Source organism: Alternaria triticimaculans (assembly GCF_023758025.1).
Source record: "Alternaria triticimaculans strain BMP 0046 chromosome Unknown scaffold_2, whole genome shotgun sequence".
Classification (NCBI taxonomy): domain Eukaryota; kingdom Fungi; phylum Ascomycota; class Dothideomycetes; order Pleosporales; family Pleosporaceae; genus Alternaria; species Alternaria triticimaculans.
Genome location: NW_026055959.1, coordinates 408018 through 425038, shown reverse-complemented (window position 1 = coordinate 425038; position 17021 = coordinate 408018). Strand labels below are relative to the sequence as shown.

Here is a 17021-nt window from a genome sequence, read left to right as displayed (position 1 = left end):
TTCCCAAAGAGGAAACTTCCAGACCAAGCGTGGATTGCGGCAACTTGACTGTCCTTGACGGTGCTTGACGGTCTTCAACGCTGCTCTGTGCTGCTTACTGATGCGATGTCGCGACGAGATCTTTTTGTGTAAACCACGACCTGCCAGAAGCAAATCGAGTGTATAGCATGGGTCAAGCGTTATATACCTCTTCATGTCACAGCACCCTATCAGGCAAGCTCAACTGATTGCGGGCATTCAAAAAATGAATGTCGCTGCTGAAGCCGGATTCCGGGTCCAGGCATGAGGCTTGCGTGGCACCGCCACGATTTGCGTTAGTCGGCAGGGATGTGGGATGAGCGCATTGGTCGCATTTGGGAAATCGCAGACGCCGCATGTTCCGCGCCTGCAAAGCCTCGCAAACCTCATTTGGCTTTCATATTCGCCATTATTCAGCATGCGGTGACACCCGAAGAGCCCCTCCAGACTCCCGAACCATCTTGAATCGCTACTGCGCCTCTGAAGCCGCCCTACCACGATCCGGAGGTGTCGTAAGCTCCGCAACCATACAGCATCACGCGGACCCCCGAGATGGCTGCCAACACGCAGTCAGACAGCAATGCAACCTCTCCAGGCGACCACGAACTCGAGGTCATGGCGGACAATAAGCCCAGCCTCCCGGTAGAGGAGGACATCATGCAGCTGGCGCGACTGGGTGAGATTGCGGCTATACAGAAACTCTTCGACGGCGGCAAGTTCGATGCGACATACAAGGACGAGCAGGGCATAACGCCGCTACATGTGGGTATCACAGAGCATTGGAGCATGTTTCGGGGCTGACTATGAGTAGTGGGCGGCTATCAACAACCACTACGCGCTCTGCCACTTCCTCATCCAGGCCGGCGCGCCCATCAACGCAAAGGGCGGCGATGCTGTCGCGACACCCGTGCTCTGGGCCGCAAAGCGCTGCAATTACTACATCGTCAATCTCCTCCTCGACCACGGCGCCGATCCGCTCCTCACCGACGACCAGGGCTTCAATCTCCTGCACAGCGCAACCCTCGATGGCAATGTGTACCAGATTGTCCTGCTACTACACCAAGACATACCCGTGGATATCGCAGATCCGCAGAGTCACACCCCGCTCATGTGGGCGGCATACAAGGGCTATCCGTCTTGCGTAGACCTGTTTCTCCGATGGGGTGCCAACGTATATGCGACGGACGACCAAGGCTTCACGGCATTGCATTGGGCGCTTGTCAAGGGCAGTCAGGGATCGATACAGAAGCTGCTCGAGTACGGAGCGGACCGGTTCGCTAAGAACAACGACGGCAAGACGCCAGAGGTCACGGCGCAGGAGATGAATACCACCCGGCAATGGCGTCGCGCTCTCATGGAAGCTGGCTTCGACAAGAATGGAAACGCGCGGCAGTTCCCCATCCCGGGAGTCAAAGACACGAGGTGGTTCCTGAGCCGATTCATCTTCTTCTGGCCCTTTGCCATTCTGTTCGTTGCGCTTTCTCTTGTCAGCCATCTGCCAGCGTTTCTTGGTATACCATTGGCCGTGATTGTTGCGTACGTTATGCAATGGGGAGCGCAAAGGTTGTTGCGCTGGGGTCCCTCGAACATGCGAAGCATACATCATACTGTGAGTCGAGTGCTCAAACACATGCGCCTAGTCGCTGACGAGCTTCCAGCCTTTCCTAGCCGGTATCTTCGCTGGCACGCTTTTCTGGGTCGGTGCACGGTGGGCAACGACTGTATTACCATGTAAGCCATCTTATCTTACACACAGATATCTCGCTAACACAAACGAGGGACGATACGAACGAACTTTCTTCTTAACTTCCTATTTGCGGCGTTTTACGCAACTACGGCCTATTTTTACTTCTTCACTATGACCACTGATCCCGGCTTCGTGCCCAAGTCGGCGAGCAGAAGTGCATCCAAAGCGGTTATTGATGAGCTCATGGAGCTACGACAGTTCGATGAACACCATTTCTGTGTGAATTGTATGGTGCGGAAACCGTTGCGCAGTAAGCATTGCAAGCGCTGCGAGCGTTGCGTCGCGAAGAGTGATCAGTAAGTGTTCCACGTAGGCAGTGAGTGTGGCACTAACTATGACAGTCATTGTCCGTGGGTTAACAATTGTGTGGCGAACAACAATCACAGGCATTTTGTTCTATACGTACTGTCTTTGGAGCTCGGTATTGTCATGTTCATCAGGCTGGCACTTGCTTGTAGGTCATCACACCCTGAGTTTGCACTATGAAGCTAACTGGCGCAGACTTGGAGATACGTGACGCACCCACGGATTACCCCAAATGCGCCATCATCTCACCGGAACTTTGCAAAGTCCTCAACAAAGATCCTTTCACGATTGTGCTCTCAATATGGGCAGCTTTCCAGTTGACTTGGGTGACCATGCTTCTCTGTGTCCAGCTGCTTCAGATTGCGCGGAACCTCACAACCTACGAGAGCATGCGCGGTCATCTCCATGGCGCTACACCCGCAGACGCACTGAACTCCTTTGTTACGACCGGCGACACCAGTCAAGATGTATCTGGCGGTGCCGGCAGCGCACCAACGAACGGGTTTGGCTCTGGCCAAGATACGGGCGACATCCCTCGGCGTCCTCAACCCAAAGCCTCCATCTGGGACCAGTGGAAGCGTCTCCTGGGAATCGACACATTCCTTACCATTGCTCTTCACGGAAGTCAAGGAGAGCAAATACGGCGGCAAAGAAGAGGGAATCCCTTTTCACGCGGCATCGTTACGAATTGCAAGGATTTCTGGTGTGATGCCAGTCCCATGTTTGGCACGAAGGAAAGTGGTTATGCGAGGCTTGGTGGTGAGCGCGTAGATTACACGAGGCTGTATGAGGTGCCAAAGATGAGGTATCAGCGGGGCGGAGGAGGTGAGGGAGGGAGATACGAGAGCGTAGCTGCGGAAGAGGAGTCATGATGATGATGCAGACGGTAGTAATGTTAATGATGATGATGAGTGTGAAAGAGTATCTGCGTATAGACACGTGCGAGTACCTTCGATGCACTTTCGCTCCCTCCATATCGGCTACTAAAGTGTTGCCGAAACCCCTGCAGCTTCAGCCATACCGGAAGCCAGAAGCCGAGGGTGCAGCGAAGAAACTCCCCGCGCCACCCTAAACAACCCGTCGTGGGTCGCGCACATGCTCGACGCTCCACAGCCCTGCTCAGCTCCGTCGCCTGGCGTTTTTGCTGAGCTTTCTTCTCCGCAATGCCATAGATCCCACTTGTTTCTTTCCTTACTGTCATCGTCGCGAGCTTTTAGGCTGTGCGCCAGATGTCGAAAATGACATCATCCGAGGCCCTGAGAGGGTTGAGGACCCTTTCGCGGTGCGCTGGCCCGGCGCCGAGGAGCATCGCGGCCGGACAGAATTTGGCTGTCGACAGCAGAAGAGCGCTATGTACGGACTGCGCAAGGAATTCGAGAGCGACGAGCAATGCGCGAGGGCTTGTTCTGGCACGCACGAATAAGCTGGCGCATGCTCCGAACAGAGTTTCGTTTGCGCCAGTGGGCCGCAGAGGATACGCACAGGTTGCGCAAGAGTGTACGTTCGGCCATTAGTAGAGCGGCTGCATGGACCGAGTGCTGACCTTGCTAGATGCACCGGACCAGTCTGAGCAGACCCATGGGCCCATGGCCGAGTACGATGCGCGTGTTGAGTCCGGACGACTGCGAGACGACGAGCACCAACGCAACATCATCAAGAACCTGCAAGATCTCCACGACATGCTGAAATCCTACACGCAACCGCCCGTTCAACAACCTACCATCGAGTCCCTACAGCCGCCCAAGAAGTCGTTCTTCTCCTTCCTGACATCGTCCAATCCCGCGGGCTCGGCCCTACCACCTATACCCGATTCGCTGCCAAAGGGCATGTACATGTTTGGCGATGTGGGCAGTGGGAAGACAATGATGATGGATCTGTTTTATGACACTCTGCCACCGAACATCAAGAGGAAGACAAGGATACATTTCCACGCGTTTATGCAGAGCGTACACAAGGATTTGCACAAGATGAAGATGCAGCATGGGAATGATATTGACAGTATACCCTTTGTAGCAGCGGGTATAGCGGAGCGCTCCTCCGTCCTCTGCTTCGACGAGTTCCAGTGTACGGACGTTGCTGATGCTATGATCCTGAGGCGATTGATCGAGAGCCTGATGGCCCACGGAACCGTCATTGTCACGACGAGTAACAGACACCCGAACGACCTCTACAAGAACGGAATACAAAGGGAGAGTTTTGTGCCCTGCATAAACCTTCTCAAAACGAGGCTTACAGTCCTGAACCTGGATTCTTCGACGGATTACAGGAAGATTCCACGGCCACCAAGCGGTGTATACCACCATCCTCTAGATGCATCTGCACAAACACATGTAGAGAGATGGTTCCGCTTCCTCGGCGATTTCGAAAACGACCCCCCACACCCCGCAATCCATGAAGTATGGGGAAGAGAAGTCCGCGTGCCGAAGGCCAGTGGGAAGTGCGCCGTTTTTAGTTTTGACGACATCATCGGACGCGCTACGGGAGCAGCCGATTACCTCGAACTCACGAGACAATATGAGGCGTTTATCATTACAGGGGTGCCTGGAATGAACCACAGGTCAAGAGACTTGGCGCGGAGATTCATCACCTTTATAGATGCCGTGTACGAATCAAGGGTAAGCGAGATGCTGGTAGCACAAGACCCTATAGCAAAAGGCTTGTGATTGGAGTATACCATGCTAACGTGAACCTAGGCCAAGCTAGTAATGACTACAGCCGTTCCACTAACGTCCCTCTTCCTTGACCAAGCCGAACTCAACGACGCGGTAACCGCTACACAAAAGGCTGGGAAACTTCCTACCACAGCCTCTTCTTCATCAAAGCCGCCTGCCAAGTCTGCGCAAGCGGACGACCACGAAGCCATCTCGGACGTAATGCGCAATCTCATGGACGACCTTGGTATGAACATGGATATGTTGAAGAACAGCAGTATCTTCTCTGGCGATGAAGAAAGGTTTGCATTCGCGAGAGCGTTGTCGAGATTAAGTGAGATGGGGAGTCAAGAATGGGTTGAACGCGGACTGGGCCTTGAAAAGAGGGGTGGAAAGGGAGAGATGGAGGGCTGGCAGAAGGTTAGGAGTAGGTGGAGAGAGGATAGCATGTAGGCGTAAATGCTTGCAACATGACATATTCTGCCATGCTTTGAAGTTACCATCATTCCATTGATCTGAACATGACAATCTTTATCGAAGCTCCCAGGCGAAAGCTGGTAAATATTTGGCGCCCAGCGTTTGTGATGGACTTTTCTGCGGGGACATGCACAGAGCTAGAGTACGCCTTTGAGCGAAACCTGAAACCTATACACAAGTGGGTGTCGTCGACAACAAGTCACTGTAGACCCTTAGTATCCTAATCTGAGAGCCGCCGGAAGCGGTCGATGTGCTCTTGTCTTTGAGACTCCATTGCTGGGCCGGAGAGATCAGAAGAACGATCAAAGGATAGTTTTTCGATCTTGATTCCAAAACATGTCAAGATAGTCGTGATCGACGCGTCTCCTTGTCCGATAATACTGCGATGTGCGATGCGGTGCTTATATCGGACGTTGGGCATCTGTACGTGTCAGGCCACGAATCGTCATCATCGTACCAGTGGATGGAAATATCGAGATGCCGTGGTGGTGAGCAGTCAGGCATTTTTGATCGACCCGGTTCATTTGGCCGAAACCTGCGGAGCCGCGGTATGGCCGGCCGACATGCTGCTCGCTGGCACACAAACGTGATCGCCTCGTGTTCGCCAATATTGCTAGTTTTCAATGCGATTGTCGGGCGGCAACGTTTGCGGTCAGATTTCATTTCCTAGACAAAGGCTGCAGAGGCTAACGAAGCACATGTTGCAACCACGCGTTTCCTAAAAGTAGCGTGGCGGAAACGGCGGAGGCGGCAAGTATCGCGTGCAGTTTGGCTGTGGCTGAGGTGTTGCAACGAGAACCATGTCTGGAGCATGTCTGAGCACGTCTGAGCACGTCTAACGATGTTGGCGGTGAAGGTCAAGGCAGCCAATAACGCAGGCTGCGGGAAGCGTCCCAAGTCACATGGACCTTGGCTGTACGTCATGGCCGCGACGCTAGCATTGGTAGCCGCGATATGCACGACCGCGGGCCAGCGATAACCCTCCTTCCTGAGCACGCGCATTGTTCGTAGTAAGCACATGTTTGTGCTGCCTCCCCAACGCGGATATGGAGACTCCACATCCCGTCACCTGTCCTTATCGTGCATCTGCAGCGTCGTGGAGACTCAGGGTGTTGGTGTGGAGAGAGGGTCCTCGTGAGTCTTGCGCTGAACAGACTAGTCATCAGAGGCTTGGTATCGATTACAGGCTGCGGCGTGTGATATAGACCTCGCTGCCTCTCCAACACCCCTCTTGCTCTGTTTGTGAGTATCCTTTCCAAGGGCAGACGGCATGGTCAACTTCACTCCCTGGCGGAAGCCGCAACCAGCGGAGGCGGGTGCTGAGAGTTCGACTGCCACATCCACCACACAAGAGAAGGATACCCCACGGCCCAAGTGGAATCTGGGGATCCTGAGCGACCCACAGACGGACGAAGTGCCTGGTAAGGACGCTCCTGCACTATGATCGATACGCGAACAAACAATTAATACCCTCTTCACAGGCTCCGTTATCCTTCTGTCCAAGACGCACAACCGCAACGAGCCGCTAGGACTGCAACACGCCCACGCACGCACATCCGCCTCGTCGCTACCCACCACACAGCGCCCCCAGCCCCTGCGGACTGCTTCGCATGGCTCCCGCCAGTCGTCCCGTTCGCGGCGGCCCGAGAAAAAGCGTACAAAGGACGGCCGCTTCATTCTGGACCCTCAGCCCGAGGATTCAGCAAATGACCCGCTCAACTGGGCTCAGGTGCGACGCGACCTTGCTCTCATATCGCTCGGCTTCTACTGTATGGTCGGAGGAGGCATGACGCCGCTGTTGGCTGCTGGCTTCAACGACGTGGCTGATACATACGACGTGACGATTCCCCAGGTGGCCTTGACTACAGGCCTGTACATGTTGGGACTTGGTCTCGGCAGCGTCGTTGCATCGCCTACTGCCATCTTGTTTGGCAAGCGACCCGTCTACCTGGGCGCAATCATACTGTTCACCATTTCCTCGATATGGTGCGCCGTGTCACCGAACTACGCCTCTCTGGTGGTGGCCCGTATCGTCCAAGGCTTTGCCGTCTCTCCGGTCGAGTGTTTGCCCAGTGCTACCATCGCCGAGATTTTCTTCCTCCACGAAAGAGCATATCGCCTGGGTATCTACACACTACTTTTGCTCGGCGGCAAGAACCTGATTCCCTTGGTCAGCGCCGTTATCGTGCAAACGCTCGGATGGCGATGGGTGTTCTGGATTACCGCCATTGTGGTCGGCTTCTGCTTCTTCCTCATCTTCTTCTTCGTGCCCGAAACATTCTGGGACCGAGCACCCAAACCAGCCAAGCGACACACTCGCGCCCGCAGTAAGAGTCCAGGAAAACACCATGGACATTTCCACCTGCCAAATCTTCATCATAAGAAGGCCACAGACGGACAAGCGCAGCACGTATCGTCAATGCCAGCGACGCCCTTGCCAGCATCGCCTCTGGCGGGACCTCACGAGCAGCCTGCCAAACGCCACAAGAACGCCCATGTTGGATTTGCAGAGCCGGATCCCGATGAAAAGACTGGACACGAAGATATGGCTGACGAGACTGTACGCCATGCAAGTGTTCCGCCAACTCCTCGCTCCCCGATGAGTATTCATTCTACCCCGGGCGAGGACCCAAGACACGACTACTTTGGCCAGCTCCCGGCAAATCTGGGGTCCGACCCCGAGAAGCAGGATATTCGAGCGGACAGCGGACACCCGCCGTCGGATCCTGCTGCAGCGGATCACATCTCGGAGCAGCTGAGCATCCACTACACCGACTACTATCGTGATGCCCCACCAAAGTCGTACCGGCAGTCGCTCAGACCGTGGAACGGACGTCTTGTCAAGGACAAATGGCTTCGCGTCGCGGTCCGCCCCTTCATTCTGTTCGCCTATCCCGCAGTCCTTTGGTCGTCGCTTGTCTACGCTCTCGCTGTTGGTTGGCTGATTGTGCTTTCTGAGTCGGTTGCCCACATCTACCGCGATACCTCGTATAACTTCACCCCGCTTCAAGTGGGTCTAGTCTACATCTCGCCTTTCATAGGTGGCGTTCTTGGTACGGCAGTGGCAGGTCGAGTTTCCGACCTTGTAGTACGCTACATGGCGCGCAAGAACGATGGTGTATACGAGCCGGAATTCCGTCTTCTTATGGCGTTGCCAATCGCGATTAGCACTGTTATTGGACTTATGGGCTTCGGCTGGAGTGCAGAAGAGAAGGACAATTGGATTGTCCCTACCGTCTTTTTTGGCGTCATCAGTTTCGGTTGCTCGTTGGCTAGTACGACATCGATTACTTTCGTCGTGGACAGTTACCGCATGTACGCAGGCGAGGCACTTGTCACGCTCAATTTCTCGAAGAGTAAGTCGTTCCTCAACACCGTTTTGAGAATACACACGCTAACGCAACTTAACAGACGTTCTACACGGCTTCATCTTTTCCCTCTTCTTCCCGCATTGGCTTGAATCGAGTGGTAGCAAGGATACATTTTTGGCAATTGGCGGCATTCAGTTAGGATGCATGTTGTTCAGCATTCCCATGTACATCTACGGAAAGAGGGCACGCATGTGGACTGTGAGGAAGAACTTGATGGAGAAGTTTTAGAGGTATTCGATAGATTTGACTATGTGAAAAGATAGGATATGCAACAAGCAATTGTCTTCTCCCGTGAACTGCGAATAGTGTTGCTGTTCGTCGTGCGAACATGTTGCATGAGGATGGTAAAGTGCCTGCATGACCTGTGTTGCCAATGTCAATGTAGATGTGTTCTTGCTCATCGCAGGTGTGGCCGGATACAGGTAGTGCCAAATCCAAGTAAAGAGAGTTCTGCTGATGGACTTTCGTCATCCTCCAAACCTTATACTCTGTTGTTGTGCCTAACATTGACATCAATCGATATACCTAGTACACCGCTCGTTGCTCAGACGACGACGCTTCGCCCTTGGCAGCGGGCAGTATTTTGCGCTCGACGCACCCTGCGGCCCCCGCTCAGGCTACATCAAACAGCCCCTTCAACACCAGATTGAACCCTCACACCGCCTATACCACCGTTTTTGGACTTGCTAGATATCCTTCTTGTCACCAAATAACTCGCACATACACCTATATACACAATGGTATGTAAAAGATGTTCCTTCCCCCCGAAACTCGGACCCCGCATCACTCGTGGCTTCCACGCTATCGTTGGTTGGCCGCGGCCAGGTCGTCCCTGCCCTGGCGAACGGAAAATGGCAGCGGCGAGTGGCCGCAACAGCACAACGCGCGTGCTTCACCTTGTCACACATGGTGTCAACAGAGCCCCTTCACTCCGGCAGCAGCAACACACCAACCGCACGCTTCAAACCACAACAACAACCCCGCTACTAGCAACTTGACAACACACGAATCGAAGAGCAATGGATAACAGTAACCAGGCCTCCACAAACTACCGCGAAGCTTTCCAGCTCTTCGACAAGCGCGGCAACGGCCGTGTCGACCGCGGCGCACTGGGCGACCTTCTCCGCGCATGTGGCCAAAACCCTACACTGGCTGAGATTGCCGACCTCGAGCGTGGTGTTGGTGCAGACTGTACGTATCTCCACATGCCATGATTCGCCTTCCACAGGCGTCTCACCCCCGCTGCACCTGGACTCCAGGGCTAACCACTTGTGCGCAGTCGACTTCGACACCTTCTCCAAGATCCTCAACCGCCCCGGCGGCTTCCGCGAACCTTTTGACATCGAAGAGTACATCCGTGGCTTCCAGGTATTCGACAAGGATAGGAGTGGCTTCGTCGGCAAGGGTCAGATCAAGTACATTCTGACCAACTTGGGCGAGAAGATGAGCGAGGAGGAGGTCGATGAGCTGTTCAAGAGCACCATCGATGCTAGCAATAACGAGGTGGACTACAGGGGTGAGTCTCTACGTGTCCACATACACTGAGAGTGACATTGGCTAACTCCTTGCTACAGAGTTCGTCAAGACGATTGCGGAGAACTAGGCTACGGTTCCTGCCGTCCTTGTTTCGTTTCTTCGGCACCATCTTCTTCCCTTCCATTAGGATTTTATGCGAGCATGTCTGAAACGGGTCACGGTTTTTTGCATGCGGATTACGTCGGCGTTGGAACTGTCTTAACATGATATATATACACTTCTTTGATATCTGCACAGTAGGGCTGCAGGGCATGGGAGTCAGATAGCTGCGAGCAGCGAATCAAGATGCACAGACAATATGATAATAAGTCGAGTAATGCAAGTCACGCATGTGCAAGTGAGAAGCTGTTGTAAACAGGGAAAGCAACTCTGTTTTTGGATCCATAAGGGACGCTGTGTGCTTATAGACATGTAGGCTTCTTTCCTCCTGTAGCATGAGAAGCCTTGCGCGTTCACCAATGGGGGGTATCTAGATGTGAGAAGGGTGAGGAAATAAAACGTCCCGCTGATCCACGCGGCCGAACTCCGAGCGACATGGAAAAAGCAACCGAAATCAATAAACGCCGAGATCCAGATTCGTCAGGGTAATCGTAATCGTGATTCCATAAATTCTGTTGAGAAGCACTGTGCATAATCCCCAGGGGGAAAAAGTAGCGGAAGGTGGGGAGCCCCAGGACTCAACGGCTGACGGATCCGCTCTATGCCTTGACCTGAGTGACATTGACAGTGCCCATCCCTGCGCCGCCCACTGCGGATGCAGATGCGGGTGCGGTAGCCGTCTTCCCCATGATCATGTCGCTCGTCTTGACGAAGCCACCCGGGAGAAGGAAGACGTAGTCTTCGCGCCTGCCGGACCGATCAACGGAGAACTGTTGCCAGTCTAGCTGGTAGCCCACAACCAGATTGCACCGTCCGCAGCGCTGCAGATAACGCTTCTCGAAGCCCTCGTCGCTGGTTATGATTTCAGCTTGGCGATCTTGTCGGGTGGACAGGAGGAGGCCGTAGTGGTCTTGCGAAGCCGCGTTCTTGTTGCGACCGGAAGTGGGCGCTGGAGGCAGAGGCATGATGTGTGCGGCATCGCGCGTGTGTTGGCGTTTGGGTAAGGAGGGCAGTGGTGTGGTGGTTGCGAGTAGCAGATGATTGCACAGGCAGTGGTATGTGTAGACTGTGTTGCTGGCCTGGAGGGAGATCTTCTCCTCAGGAGTGGGAGAAGGCATGGCGAAGTAGGCGCGTGAAGTGGTGGCGATATCCATCGTGGAGGTTGTGTGGGTGGATGTGTGAGAGGAAGGTGTAGTGGATGGTCCTGGAACAGGCGTGTCGGGGAATTTATGCTTGTGAGCAAGAAGCGATGCCGAGACCCTTTATATAGTCGCCTAGAAATGATGCGCGGTACCGATCAACGGAACCGTGGTTGGATGGATACAGCGAGAACGCGGGCTGGCGTATGTGGTAGTCGCGCTATGTAATCGAAGTGGAACGTGGTGGAATATGCTATGTCCGATTGGAGTTGAGACGGGCAGAAAATCGGAGGTCCGACCCTCTTATAGCTGGAGCGAAGGAAGGTCGACGACGAACCCTGATGCTGGTTCCTACGCTTGAGAAACAAGCGTACGTGGTGGGACTGTGGGGATCCTTCCTGTCTCGTCGTGCACAATGTAGGATCGCCGCCAGTGCAGAGTGCCAAGTCAATCAATAGTAGCTTGTCTGTGCAAAGGCAGAAGCGGGTGAGGCGGAGGCGGAGGCGTGTTTGCGCTGGAGGGTAATTTGTTTGAAAGCCGGGCCGGGCTCGAAACCCTATGCTCCAGCCAAGCTCAGTTATGAGACCCTCTTGGCGTGTCCTGTTGGTGGAGTAGGCGGTCCAAGTAAGCTAAGCTTGGAGTCAGAGGGTGCTAGCAGAAAGGTCTGAGTGAAAAGGGTCCACTAGGCGCTCCACAGTAGTAACGGGAATTGATAAGAGCAAGCAGTGCAGGTGGGCATGGGCTCCAGGCAGAGGATGTGAGATTTATAGTGCTATAGGTGGGCGGCGGAGGAGGAGTAAGGGCAGAGGGCGTCGGCGGCGTCATTGCAGATTGCGCGGACAGCGGCCAACCCCACGATGCGGCGTCGGCGTCCCCACGGTGCTGGACGTGCGTCTGGGTGTGCGAATCGATGTGTAGCACCTCAGCACGCGTCGCATCAGTTCGACGCGGATTGCGCCGCCTGCAACTCAGCATGTGACACGATATGAGATTGGGCCGAGAACAGGGCCCTTTGGTCGCCTCGCCTCGAGATTCCGGTGTAGCGTGGGCGCTACGGCGGTGGTGGGGTGAAGAGGTATGGCGTGCATGGTGCATGGAAGCGCACGAGGAATGTTCCGTGCGCCGTCGCCCGCTGGCGCTGAGTTGAGACTGCTTGGCGCCTCAGTGCTTGCGACGACGCTTAGACGCCATCTGAGGCGACACACGGGGAGGATGCCGCTCACCAACGAGGTCGTCAAGTTTGGCTCCTTTGTCGTCACCAACCAGGTGCGTTGCGCCTGTGCAGCTGCTGCCGTAGTCGCAGCTGAAGCTAACTCCATGTAGGTCTTCCACCTAACACGCCTGTCCTTTGCCATAGTCAACCTCAAGCCACTACTGCCCGGCCATGTCTTGGTTTCGCCGCGTCGGGTCGTGCCACGTTTCAACGATCTATCCGCTGCCGAAGTGCAAGACCTCTTCCTGACTGTACAACGCGTATCCCGCATGGTGGAGCGAGTCTTCAGTGCCTCGTCTCTCAACATCGCCATACAGGATGGCGTCGATGCAGGCCAGAGCGTGCCTCACGTTCATGCACACATCATTCCTCGCAAGAAGGACGACCTAGAAGAGAAGGGCGGCACAGACGCTATATACACCATGATGGAGAGCGAGGACGCAGACCTCAGTAAGCAGCTAGCCAACAAGGAGAGGGCAGCCGGGGCAGGTCTCGCTGAAGAAGAGAGAAAGAGTCGCTTTCCTGCTGTGGACAATGATAGCCGCAAGCCCAGGAGCGACGACGAGATGCAGAAAGAGGCCGAATGGCTGGCAGAGGAGATGGCCCGCGACGAACAAACCGCAGGGACTGCATAAGATGGCCAACGCGCTGTCTAGGTGGTTTCTTCTTGGACCGTCATGCTATACTCGGAGACTATATGCATCGCAGCTACTGCAAGCAATGGCGTCCACATTGGACTCAAGCCTTGCCTCATACTTGCAGATGATGGATGGCGCATATGCAGACGCTTGCAGTTCAGAACAGTGTGCTTGCAATAAATGAGTGCCCTTCATAAATCCAACACTGATAAATCCTGGATTTGTCGTCACGCAGTCATCTCCTCCCGTCTCTTCCCGTCCGCTCGCTTGAGCGCCATTGTACTTTCGACGCTTCCTCGTTGTCGAGAAACCCTGCATAGCCTTCGAACGCACAATGCAAAATGGCCTATTCTGCACGGTAACAAGCATACCGGGATTCGCGTCAACATCTGTACCTTTGCCTGCGGCGCAGTCGCGTTTGCTTCCGTTATGCAGGAAATCTTGGCGCTGCAGCCTGCAGCCTGGATTGCCGCCCCAACACCGCGCCTTCTACCGTCGTGTATATCACGCTACCACTGGTAACATTCTCCTCGTTCCTCGTGTCTTCAAGAAATAAACCTTCAGCAGTCGCCCCAGATCACTTCGCTCCAGGTCGCGGGTTCGTTAGAACACTGGGTCTTGGCGTAGGTAGCCTTTGCTGTGTAGTACCAAGGTACCGCTCAGTCGATAAGCTGATCAACTTCAAATTGTCGGCCTCCTGCGAATATTTCAAACCATCGCTCCCGATCTCAACATCCACAGGTCGTCGTTACAGCAAAACAATGACGTCCTCTAATACCGACTCAGACTCTGATGAAGTCGAATTCCTACACGAGACATACAAGGGAAAGGAAGTCATTACTCTCCAGGACGAATTCGAGCATGCCAACGACACTGAGCAGACGTCTCGCAACTACTCATCACCATCTATGATAGGCTTCCGCCTGCTCGATCTTCCCGCGGAACTGCGAATCCACGTATACTCGTTTCTGATCCCACACAACATGGAAATTACATTCGAGCGGTATGGATGGTCGAGTAGCAACGAACCCGACTGGACCACAAATGCCTTCCGAAAGGACGAAGACATCTCATACAAGATAGGAAGCAATCCATACTACAAAAACACAAAAGTGCGCCGCTGTAACCATTTCACGGTCGAGACACAGTTATTCCGAGTGAGTAAATTCGTCTCCAATGAGACCAAGTGTATGTCTTCCGTTGACTCGTATCGATGTGTACTAATGGTTCCAGCGGTTATGTATGGGTCTAATACCTACAACTTTACTGTACATGGAAATTCCATGTGGCCAAAGTCGCTACGGAGCCCGTTCGTCTTTGGACCTCTCGGCCATCCCGATCGACTCCCTCTACTACGTAACCTGCGAAGCATCCACATCGACGTGATACCCGATGTCGATAGCCACTGGGCGGTTAAGCGTCAGCGGTCAAGACTCGAGTATCTTGTCGAGATTCTGAAAGAGCATGCAGATGACACCGACCAAAAGTCTCTTTTACAAGATCTGAAAGTTGATTTCCAGCTCGTCTCACAAGATAAGATGAAGAGGATGCTGCGCGATCGCCCTACCTGGCAGCAGGTCGTAAAGCCTAGTATTCCTGAAGACGTTGGGAAGTTCATGTTCGGTCTTGAAAGCCTGGCATCCCTGCGGGGTATCAGAGACGTCGAGATCAACGGACTACCGGAGTGGTACACGAAATGCCTACAGCTAGCTATACAGGGCAAGGGAGGAGACATTCAAGAGACGGACTGGCCGCTCGTGGAAGTCAAACGTCGTGCGAATGGGAAGCGCAGGTCGTCGAAGAAGTTGTTCGTCTCGATTCGCAAATGGCATCAGCCAACGCTGGATTGGAAGGAGTTTGCTGAACGTAACGACATCACAACCCCAGCTGACATTGGCAAGTTCTGGGCAGACGAGACGTAGACTTGGCTGGTGTGCATGCTTATCTTACTCAAACAACGAGGCTATGTACACTAAGCTCCTGTAACAGCGGAGTCTGAATCATGCGGTACATTGAAACAGACATCCTCAAGACGCGTGGGTGTATCAGCAGGAAGATGAAGCAGCTCGTTGCGCTCATGGTCATATATGATCGTACAGCCTCGTTAGGCCATGTATTCACAAGTTTCGGTGATGATGATGGTCCTGACAAGTGACAGTCTAGACCGATTCAGCTTCAACGTAATTGTGAAGTTAACAGCGGTTGGAAGCATTCGAGGGAGGAAGCTCTATAAATGACGATTCACATGTGACACAGCTGCTGCATCGGCTTCGTAGCTCACATGAGTAATCCCTGAAGGGACCGCGACTATCAACAGCTATTCCATCACTTTTTGGCCTGCTTGAATGCAGAGATGACTGCGTGTAGACGTGTGACTCTTGCTGTCCTACTCCATCCATGTATGGTACCTACAGGTATGTGGCTTGCCCCACGTTTGCGGCTTGATTGGCTGGCGAGCATGACGCGAACTACGACCATGACCTAATGACTCCTATCGCGCCGCGGCCTTTATCGCCATCTGTCCCTAAACACATGCTCAGTGGGTAATAGAGCTTCTGTCTCCTTGTCCTCTGTTCAGATATCTATCTACTACGATCTCGTAGCATCTCCCTTTGTTGAAGCCCATCCCTACCACGCCTCCCGTAGTTCGCACCCTCAACGCCACCATAATGGCCGTCGGCGATATTCCCTCAAGCCCTCAGCAGGCAGCTGCCCCGCCTCAGCCCATCGACATCGAAGCGTGGACCGAGCAAGCAACAGTTGCGCTCAGCTCGGTGGCTATATCCGCCCCTGGTGATGCGCTTCAGGGTACCTCGGTTACGCTTGCGATACCGCTCGACCACGATGCGCCTGCCGCTGCCGCCCACCCCGTAGGTGCCTCGGCAGCTGCAAAGGAGGGTGGCTACTATCATCGCAAGGAACCACTCCGTCGCGACAGCTTGAAGAGGCGTGAAGCCCTGCTCCGCGGCAAAGAGGGGTCAAGGCGCAGGCAGCGTTGGGAGAATGGTACGTTGAGGGTCTGCCCCCCCCCCTTTCCGCTGGAGACGCTCTGCGCATCGCGACACCATCTCCTGATCTTCTCATGCACTACGAGTAATTCATCGTTCAAAGTACGCGTCAATTGATTTCTAGCCAGATCGCCTCCTAAACAACCCCTACGCTGAGCCTCCGCTGCCGAAGGACTGGGAGGTCCATCCTACCTACACGTCCAAGAATGTACCCTACTATCTCGCTCCGCTCTGGGACGCCGGCCTCAAGCGCCAGTCCAACGAACGCAAGACCGCCGCCGCCGCCCAAAAGTCCGCGACTAAGACTGTAGCCAACAAGCCCACGACTCCCGGTGTCGTGCCCAAGGAGCTGCGCGAGAAGCTGAAGCGATCGCGCGGTGCCAAGGGTCTGCTCATGGACCTTGAAGGCGAAGTGCGCAAGTTCGTAGAGGGCTGGGAAGAAAAGGAGCGCAAGGCAGAGCAAGACGGCCTACCTGCCGATCCGGACAGCGAGGACGACGAGATCGTCTTCGTTGGAAGGAACGGGCAGATGAACGATCTCCGCTCGCCTACAGAGGCTGAGGCTATTAAGAAGGAGCTCATGCTCTTTGAGACACCCGAGGAAGACGTTGGAGGCAGCTTCGGACGTTGGCTCGTACACCACATTGGGGTCTACTATGGCTTGAAGACCTGGAGTGTCACTGTTGGCAATCCAGCCAGGCGCGAAGCCTATGTTGGCCTAAAGGGTGCGAAGCTCCAGGCTGGCAACACTGGCAGCCAGGTCTGTGGCACCTTGCCTCGACCGCTCTATGGCTTGGTATAGCTTGTTCACGGCCTCT

The 17021-nt window shown here is 54.4% G+C and overlaps 7 protein-coding genes across 7 annotated transcripts; 6 read left to right on the top strand and 1 right to left on the bottom strand.

Annotated features, from left to right (window-relative positions):
• Positions 1-436: 436 nt before the first annotated feature.
• Positions 437-5175, top strand: J4E78_001829 (uncharacterized protein; the record flags this gene model as incomplete). Its single annotated transcript, XM_049362482.1, has 9 exons — positions 437-441; positions 552-780; positions 830-1627; positions 1677-1749; positions 1797-2061; positions 2107-2219; positions 2267-2809; positions 3623-4686; positions 4765-5175. The coding sequence occupies 9 exons, from the start codon at positions 437-439 to the stop codon at positions 5173-5175; spliced, it is 3501 nt and encodes a 1166-aa protein (XP_049225074.1).
• Positions 5176-6469: 1294 nt separating this feature from the next.
• Positions 6470-8798, top strand: J4E78_001828 (uncharacterized protein; the record flags this gene model as incomplete). The annotated part of the gene is made up of 3 exons (XM_049362481.1): positions 6470-6620; positions 6681-8555; positions 8611-8798. 3 exons carry the CDS (start codon positions 6470-6472, stop codon positions 8796-8798), a joined length of 2214 nt encoding a protein of 737 aa, XP_049225073.1.
• A 678-nt stretch (positions 8799-9476) lies between these two features.
• J4E78_001827 (uncharacterized protein) lies at positions 9477-10173 on the top strand (the record flags this gene model as incomplete). The annotated part of the gene is made up of 4 exons (XM_049362480.1): positions 9477-9481; positions 9601-9761; positions 9850-10086; positions 10145-10173. 4 exons carry the CDS (start codon positions 9477-9479, stop codon positions 10171-10173), a joined length of 432 nt encoding a protein of 143 aa, XP_049225072.1.
• Positions 10174-10804: 631 nt separating this feature from the next.
• J4E78_001826 (uncharacterized protein) lies at positions 10805-11359 on the bottom strand (the record flags this gene model as incomplete). Its single annotated transcript, XM_049362479.1, has 1 exon — positions 10805-11359. The coding sequence occupies one exon, from the start codon at positions 11357-11359 to the stop codon at positions 10805-10807; it is 555 nt and encodes a 184-aa protein (XP_049225071.1).
• Positions 11360-12556: 1197 nt separating this feature from the next.
• J4E78_001825 (uncharacterized protein) lies at positions 12557-13192 on the top strand (the record flags this gene model as incomplete). The annotated part of the gene is made up of 2 exons (XM_049362478.1): positions 12557-12610; positions 12668-13192. The coding sequence occupies 2 exons, from the start codon at positions 12557-12559 to the stop codon at positions 13190-13192; spliced, it is 579 nt and encodes a 192-aa protein (XP_049225070.1).
• Positions 13193-13956: 764 nt separating this feature from the next.
• Positions 13957-15117, top strand: J4E78_001824 (uncharacterized protein; the record flags this gene model as incomplete). The annotated part of the gene is made up of 2 exons (XM_049362477.1): positions 13957-14383; positions 14429-15117. The coding sequence occupies 2 exons, from the start codon at positions 13957-13959 to the stop codon at positions 15115-15117; spliced, it is 1116 nt and encodes a 371-aa protein (XP_049225069.1).
• Positions 15118-15864: 747 nt separating this feature from the next.
• Positions 15865-17005, top strand: J4E78_001823 (uncharacterized protein; the record flags this gene model as incomplete). Its single annotated transcript, XM_049362476.1, has 2 exons — positions 15865-16201; positions 16332-17005. The coding sequence occupies 2 exons, from the start codon at positions 15865-15867 to the stop codon at positions 17003-17005; spliced, it is 1011 nt and encodes a 336-aa protein (XP_049225068.1).
• Between the last annotated feature and the right edge of the window lie 16 nt (positions 17006-17021).